This window comes from Rutilus rutilus (genome assembly GCF_951802725.1).
Source record: "Rutilus rutilus genome assembly, chromosome: 6".
Classification (NCBI taxonomy): Eukaryota; Metazoa; Chordata; class Actinopteri; order Cypriniformes; family Leuciscidae; genus Rutilus; species Rutilus rutilus.
The window spans coordinates 46,149,102-46,157,248 of record NC_140214.1 but is presented as its reverse complement, the minus strand read 5'-3'; the positions used below and the strand labels follow the sequence as shown (position 1 = coordinate 46,157,248).

General features: G+C 34.7%; 2 protein-coding genes across 3 annotated transcripts in view; both read right to left on the bottom strand.

Annotated features, from left to right (window-relative positions):
- The window catches only part of LOC311292556 (ribonuclease inhibitor-like), a 63,348-nt gene extending 62,363 nt beyond the window's left edge, over positions 1-985 (bottom strand). The window contains exon 1 of the mRNA XM_084412281.1: positions 830-985. Coding sequence (XP_084268407.1) covers positions 830-912 — 83 coding nt within the window. The 5' untranslated portion in view covers positions 913-985. The remainder of the gene's footprint in view (positions 1-829) is intronic.
- LOC311292562 (uncharacterized protein) lies at positions 647-7,235 on the bottom strand. Of its 2 annotated transcripts, XM_084412287.1 has the most exons (7): positions 6,958-7,235; positions 5,995-6,123; positions 4,574-4,678; positions 4,110-4,217; positions 3,819-3,903; positions 3,390-3,585; positions 647-997 (listed from the first exon to the last, which is right to left on the bottom strand). In XM_084412287.1, the coding sequence occupies exons 2-7, from the start codon at positions 6,051-6,053 to the stop codon at positions 993-995; spliced, it is 558 nt and encodes a 185-aa protein (XP_084268413.1). In that variant the 5' UTR covers positions 6,054-6,123; positions 6,958-7,235; the 3' UTR covers positions 647-992. The 2 variants fall into 2 exon arrangements, with proteins under 2 accessions (XP_084268413.1, XP_084268414.1); XM_084412288.1 differs by lacking the exon at positions 6,958-7,235 and having other exon boundaries at positions 651-997; positions 5,995-6,141.
- Positions 7,236-8,147: the final 912 nt, after the last annotated feature.

Sequence of the window (8,147 nt, the reverse complement as noted above, 5' to 3'; positions counted from 1 at the left end):
TTCGTAAAGATGCACCCAAGTAGCAGTGATTCGCCTGTGCTTCACCCTAATATAGTCCCAAGTCAATATCTGTCTAGGAAATCACCTAGTGTTAATCTGCATCGCTATTTGTAATCATTGTGAATACGCAGGCCACAAGAAGTAATTAGTTGGTTTTTTTTTATCACTTTTACTCAGACATGCTAGCTGGCAACAAAGGATTCCATTCATTATGCTAAGCTAAGCTCGCGCCGACCCTGTCAAACTAAAACAATCCATGCACTGAGACAAAAATGCATTTGCCCACCTATCTAAATGTAGGAAAGAAGGTGAATAAGCCCTATTTCAAAAAACGGTGGAGTGTTCCTTTAAACATCAAACTTTTATCAACAAAACAAATTGGACTGATGGCATAGTATACCCCCATTGTGACACTGATAAATGAAAGATTTTTGGATTTTCCCCTTAATTTAAAACTTGTTTAAAATGCTTAGTTTGTGGTTCGTTATTATTACTGAAAATACATTCAAAATAAATTAGTACAATGAAAAATTCGCTTATATTAATCATTGTACTTTTATTAACAAAATTAATAAGAAAGATGATATGCTATACCCACATTATAACAAATAAATAAAAGATCTTTGGATTTTAAAACAAATGCTTAGTTTGTGGTTCATTATTATTTTTAATGAAAAACACAACAATAGAACAAAGACAAACTCACTTATATTAAACAAAGAAATGCAACTTTTTTTCACAAAAGTACTTTTTGCGCTTTTGACTCCGGCATTGTCCTGTCAGTCATTGCACCTTACTTTAGTCATGTGACTCCTGTGGCTCAACTTACCTCAGTATCTCCAATTTACATTTATTCTTCAGTCCAGTGCAGAGCAGCTTCACTCCTGAATCCTGCAGATTATTATTGTTCATGTTCAGCTCTTTCAGATTGGTATCTGATCCAAGAACTGCAGCCAGAGCTGAACAGCTTTTGTCTGTTAAGTTACAATCATCTAACCTACAAGGGAAATAAATCACATCACAGAATTAGATGGAGCACATACAATACATTTTTCTATATACAAGAATTAAATTTATGTTCTATTGTTATTATTTTTTAACTTAAAAACAGTGTATACAGTAGAGGCTGGGTTAAAATAACATTACCCTTCAAAAACTACTATTTACTGTACATTAGTGTTTTTTATTTAGTGAGAAATTTCCTAGATAAAATGAAGCATGTTTGAAAAAATATTTGTGTTAAGATTTATAGCTTTTTATAGCTTTTTCCCAAGGTTTTTCCCTCTTTATGTCACCTGATGGAGCTTGGGTTTTTGCCACTGGCTTCCTTAGTTGGAGACACTTAATATTCAACAAGATTATTGACTTGACTGCACCGACACTATTAGATGAGACAACTCACACTTTTATGGCAAGTTAAAGGCCTTTCACTTTAATACTAAAAATGTCTTCATTCACATGTACACGTTTTTTGCTATATAATCTTTAATGATTTAAGTAAAGCTAAGATTACTTAAACCTAAGAACCTAAGAAATTGTATTAGTTATTAATATCTCAAGATTAACTTTTACTTGATTAAAGCAATTTAGTTTTTCATGATTATTCATAGTGGTCAACCGATGGCTGATGCCGATATCTTAGAGAGCAGGATGGTCAATGGGTGATATATCATTAATTTAAAGATAGTAAAAAAGCATCCATAACAATTGCTGAAATGAAATTTACAGTTATTTTACTTAATATTGACTAAATTAGAAAATAAATCTAATATGATACAACAGGCTTTTGATAAATGTTTTTTTGTTTGTAAATCTCTCAATGGTCTATGTATTGCATTACATTATTATTACATTAAACTACAGAATTAGTCATAAAAATAAGCATTTAAAATATCTAATTACTGGGAGATACACAGGGACAACTAATATATGATGTGGTAATATATACATGCACTTTATTTAAGTAGCCTGTTTTATAAAAATATCAATGTTTTACAGTGCTATGCATAAGTTTAGACACCCATGCTAAAGTTGACTAAAAAGAGGAATAAAAAAATCATCTTTTGGAAATTTAACTTAATGCCTTAATTAAAAAAATTAGGAAAAATCCTACCTGAATGTACTTCCTTAAAATACAAGGTGCATAAGTCTGGACACCCCTATGTTAAATTCCCATAGAGGCAGGCAGATTTTTATTTTTAAAGTCCAGTTACTTCATGGATCCAGGATACTATGCATCCTGATAAAGTTCCCTTGGCCTTTGGAATTAAAATAGCCCCACATCATCACATAGCCTTCACCATACCTAGAGACTGGCATGGTTTTATTTCAGTTAGCCTAATAGCTGGTTTGATTTGCATTGAGAGATGATCTTATGGAAAGTACTCCATGCCAATCTCTAGGTATGGTGAAGGCTATGTGATGATGTGCGGCTATTTTAATTCCAAAGGCCAAGGGAACTTTATCAGGATGCATAGTATCCTGGATCCATGAAGTAACTGGCCTTTACAAATAAAAATCTGCCTGCCTCTATGGGAATTTAACATAGGGGTGTCTAGACTTATAAACCAAGTATTTTAAGGAAGAACATTTATTTATTTACGATACATTATTCATTCACATAGAAAATTGGTGTCCTTGAAGGTTGGATTTTTCCTCATTTTTTTAATTAAGGCATTAAGTTCAATTTCCAAAAGATGACTTTTTATTCCTCTTTTTAGTCAACTTTAGCATGGGTGTCTAAACTTATGCATAGCACTGTATATTATAACCTTTGACCTGATTATAACCCTAGATGTCGCCTTGGCTACGGTTTCGTTCCAATGAACTGCAGTAGCGAAGGCGACATCTAGTGTATACATCTATACCCGCCAGCGGGCGGGTATAGATATATACACTAGATGTCGCTTGGCTACGGTTTCGTTCCAATGAACTGCAGTAGCCAAGGCGACATCTATGTATATATCTATACCCGCCCGCGCCGTCAGATCATTTGGACGTGTGCTGTTTTCAAGAGATAACAACGATATAAATACTGTTCGTTTTCTCACACAAACCGCTCGTTTCGTGTCTTAGGCCATCAATGTGTACTTATGATGGGGAATTGTTTCATTTGGACGATGGGGAATTGTTTTAATTTGGACTCTGTGCTTGTGTTTTGAGCCAGTGACCATAGACCTGCATTATATGACTGACAGACAAGAACGGTTTGACCTAAAAATATCAAAATTGAAACTACTGCGGAAACAAAGACACCTACATCTTGGATGCCCTTGAGGTAAGCTAAAACATATCAAAAATTAATTTCAAAGTGAACTATCCCTTTAAGTCTTCATTTTCTCTCCTACATTTATAAGAGACAATCAGACAGATGATCATGAGTCTCTAACCTTCTAGAGCATCAGCAGCTTCATCTTGCTTCATCTCTCTCAGGTAATGTAGTGTGAGATCAAGAGCTGATTCTTTGATACTGGATCTGCTCTCAATAAAGTCATTCACAAAGTGCTGTGTGTTCTCTTTGTGTAATATTTTCTTAAACTTCTCCAGTTCATTCTTCAGAAATGTGATTATTTTGCTCTCAAGATCCTACAAACAAAAGTAAGAAAAAAAAAAAAAATATATATATATATATATATTAAAAATCCAGTTAAAAGACTATCATGTTAACCAGCTGTTATTTTTAACAAATAGAAAAATAAAAAATATATAAGTGCTTCAAAGGAAAAATAGTGATCTGGAGGAATTAAATATAATGTCTTTGTTCAATAACATATTTGTTTTTGTAAATATTAAACATTTATAAAAATGTGTTTTCCTACCTGGAAGATTCCTAGAAGATTGTCTTTGAAATTCTCGTGTTTCCTGTGAGTCTGAATGTCTGAGTCTAATGTCTCATATTGAAGCCTGTAATCAAATAAATAAAATAAATACAGATTTTCCGGGCAAATATCACAGAAAGAGAAATAAGCATTTGCTGTGAATACTCTAATAAATATTTGATCGGATTTATGATAAACATTGGATCTAAAAATGTTTCATGATTGGTATTCACTGATACAACTTTTAAACACAGTCAGCGTGTGACAAAAAATTTTAAACCCATGAAATACCTTTTATTAGATGATGGTGTTTTCTCACTGAAGTTTAGTGGATCTCCACCTTTAGACCGATCACTCTTCAGAGACACAGAGCTGGACACATGTGAGCCTGATCTTACACTGATGACACAAAGAACAGAGAGAAAACACTTTAGTAAAGAAGATACTTTAGTCTCACTTGAAAAGGTTTAATATTGCAAATAGTAATTAAATGCAGTATAGCTGTGCATTTGTCCATTTATGACTACAGTTTGATGGATAAATATATACATATTTAGTTTCATGATCTATTTTCCACAGTGAATAGTGTGTCTCCTTGTGGCTGCCTGTGTAATTGTGTTACTGAATGAGTTTCATAAGGTTCCCAGGAATTGAGTTTTATTGTGACTTATAGTTTTATTCAGTCAAGATCAATCATATACACCACTGTAGACAAATAATACAACCCTATAATGTAATGTAAACACACAAAATACCTTTTATTAGATGATGGTGTTTTCTCACTGAAGACTGGTCCTATATCTTTAGACCAATCACTCTTCAGAGACACAGAGCTGGACACATGTGAGCCTGATCTTACACTGATGACACAAAGAACAGAGAGAGAGAGAAAACACTTTAGTAAAGGAGGATCAACTGTGTGTGAAACACATCTGTGTCTTTATCTAATCCTCCACAGAAATACACACACTCACACAATTTACTGTTTTATAGTTAAAGGGTTAGTTCACCCAAAAATGAAAATTCTGTCAGTAATTACTCACCCTCATGTTGTTCCAACCATGTAAGTCTTTCGTTCATCTTCGGAACACAAATTAAGATATTTTTGATGAAATCTGACAGAATTTTGACTCCTCCATAGGCTTCCAGTGTGACCGAAACTCACCGGCCCAGAATAGTTATTAAAACATCGTTAAAATAGTCCAAGTAACTACAGTGGCACTACATTAAGTTTATCATGCGACGAGAATACTTTTTGTGCGCAAAAACAAACAAAAATAACGACTTTATTCCACTTTTCATTTCCTTCTCTCTGGGCCTCGTAGTGTTTTTGCGCTGCGCGTCTGTGTTGCACGTCATCACGCAACACACACATGACCGGCGTCGGCCAATAGTGAGCCTACGTGGTGACGTGTAACACAGACGCACTGCGCAAAAACACTACGCAAACCAACTAGACATCCAGAGAGAAGGAAATGAATAGTGGAATAAAGTCGTTATTTTTGTTTGTTTTTGCGCACAAAAAGTATTCTCGTCGCTTGATATACTTAAGATTGACCCACTGGAGTCACTTGGACTATATTAATGATCTCTTTAATAACTTTTCTGGGCCAGCAAGTTTCGGTCACATAGAAGCCTATGGAGGAGTGAAACATGGCTCAGATTTCATCAAAAATAGCTTAATTTGTGTTCCGAAGATGAACGAAGGTCTTACGCGGTTGGAACAACATGAGGGTGAGTAATTACTGACAGAATTTTAATTTTTGGGTGAACTAACCCTTTAATGGTCGTTTTATTTCATTCATATATTGGTTTAACAATTTCTTTAATATACATGAGAGAGATTAAACATGTTAAAAAATACTTGACTCTAATTTATGAGAACATTTCAAGTTTTTGTTTATTGACAGAAATAGAGAGCATAAATGTCTGTGCGACACAGTTGTGTTAGCATACTTGAATTAAATTAAGTGTATAGTTGTTTCCTAATGTCTGTCAATAATTGTATGATCTAAAAACTAAAGTCATTTATTTGGATTAATTCAGCATCTAGATTGGATTAAAGCATTTGCAAATATAAAACAATATAAATAAAACAATGCTTAAAGTTGTGTTATTGACAGGGAAACACAAAGTCCAGTGGAGTTTAAACTGATGAAAACAGACGCAGTCTTACCTGTGTTTCTCTGAGAGACTCATCTGAGAGAGAGAGTCCTTTCCTCTTTCCTCTGACATACTGCAGCTAAACTGACACTGAAAACTGATCAGCACTGCTTTCTGAAAACACTCAATCCTTCAGCATCACCTGGAAATGACACCATTTTACACAGATGAAGAACATCTTATTGAAGACAATAATGAAGAATGCTGAGTTATCATCAACAACAGCAACAGCAAAAACTATCTATAAAATAAAGTGAGTTACAGACAAATATATTGCCATGTAAAATAACCGAATGGTCTTAATCATTTCTGATTGATTAATGAGTTTAACTGACTCTAAATATTAATTCATTGGGGAACAGCAATTGTGTTTAAAACTTTCAGTGGGAAAACTGAAGCTGATTTGTAATATTCTCTATTACAGTTTATCATTTTACAATCATATTTACCCAATCTTTATTAATTGTTGAATCATTTGTCATTTAATCATTACTTCAAGTTCACAATGATGGTTGATTTCATTACTTTCAAATGATCCTAAAATAACTGATTGAGTAAAAGTAAGCAGAATTATAATAGACATACTGTATAACTACTAATCATAATTGCTATGAACTGAAATATTCAGTAATAACAGCAGATTGTTGTTCATTGCCGTCAGGCTTCATCTGTCTGTCTACTGTAAATGTCTGCTTCAAAAATACTTTCGATTTCACATCACAAAAACAACAGCCTAAAACTGAAGAGGAAATGGGAGAAAACTTTCAGAAACATGTTTGTTTGTTTTAAATAACCCTTTCTCACTAAACCTGTTTGTGTTTTAACTTCAAAAGATTGTAATTTCTGGCAGATTCTTCATCTGTTCGGAGTAGCAGAAGAACAGCCTTCTGTAATTCACATTTAAATCTCGCTTAATATACAATATGAAGTTCCTAATAATTACAAATGACAGTAATGGAGAATGTATTAAACTTACTTGCAGTCTTGTCCACTAAGAAGAGAGTTTATCAGTATTTTAAACTCAGTAACGCTTGTTGTCAGTCCGCGCGCGTCGTTCTCAGAATCTCTTGCTGGTCTCGATGGATTGTGGATTAAACTCATAAATGGCCGCGAAAGTTATTAGATTTGGTAGGCATTGTGCCAAATTGACATCTGTGGAAATGTTTTCTGGATCATAGATCAGATCAAATCCAGTGAGCAACAGGTTTAGGTTTCAGCAGTTTTACTTTCATTTTCCTCTTCTTCGTGTGTTTTACAGGAGGGTTTGGAACAGCTGAACAGTTGCACAACGACACCTACTGCACTGGAGCGGGATATTATACCACATATATCTCTAAATCCTGTTTAAAACCTCTTAAATAGACATTTCAACAGTGCATCTGTTATATTCCCTGTTTCTGGACTATTATCTAAGATGCTGGATATTGTAAATGACTGACATCCTGAGGTTTGTATTTATTATACATTCAATCCTTTTGTTTTGTATTAGGACACACATGATTCATGATTCAAAAAAGAGTTTTGCACCCGAGTCAGACCTGTCTGTTATTGGCTGAAGCGCTTCAGACCTGTCTGTTATTGGCTGAAGCTCAGGGCTGAGGGCTCATCAATTTTAATGCCAGAGAAGTAAGTATGTTGAGGGTTGATTTGTAGGGAAGGACTACACAATGGTTTTTACACAAAATGGTGTGACAGTCGCGAAGCACTGTGGTGGAGACCAGCATGTTTATAGAGGGTTTTCACTACACGTCTTCAATCCGGAAGTCGGACATTTTGGAGGGAACTGAACGGAAACAATGCCACTGAACTGAACGGACTCGCAAATTTGGCTGATTATTGCTGCTGAAAAATGGTTGTGTTTTGGTCTGTAGTAATCGGTCACACCGGGAAAAAACAGTGCAAAAAACTGATGAAAGATGCCGTTTGTGGTTGAGAGAGGCACAGCATCAGCCACATGTGTAAATGAAGCATCGACTATGGCTAAAATGTTGACGTAAAGTAGTTCACTATGGCTACACTCACACTGTCAGTCCAAATCCGATTATCTTTGTATCCGATTGGAATATGATCTAAAATGATGTCCACACTGTGTATCACAACTGTTCAGATCCGATTTGTGTGTCCACGCAGCTCTTTGACAATACGGCAATGATGTTGCGTTGATGG

Coding starts and splice junctions, on each gene's coding strand:
- LOC311292562 (XM_084412287.1), bottom strand. CDS start 6,053: ATGTCAGAGGAAAGAGGAAAGGACTCTCTCTCTCAGATGAGTCTCTCA. Junction 4,679..5,994: donor AGTCTCTCAGAGAAACACAG/GTAAGACTGCGT, acceptor TTGTGTCATCAG/TGTAAGATCAGGCTCACATG. Junction 3,586..3,818: donor ATCTTCTAGGAATCTTCCAG/GTAGGAAAACAC, acceptor TTTTGTTTGTAG/GATCTTGAGAGCAAAATAAT.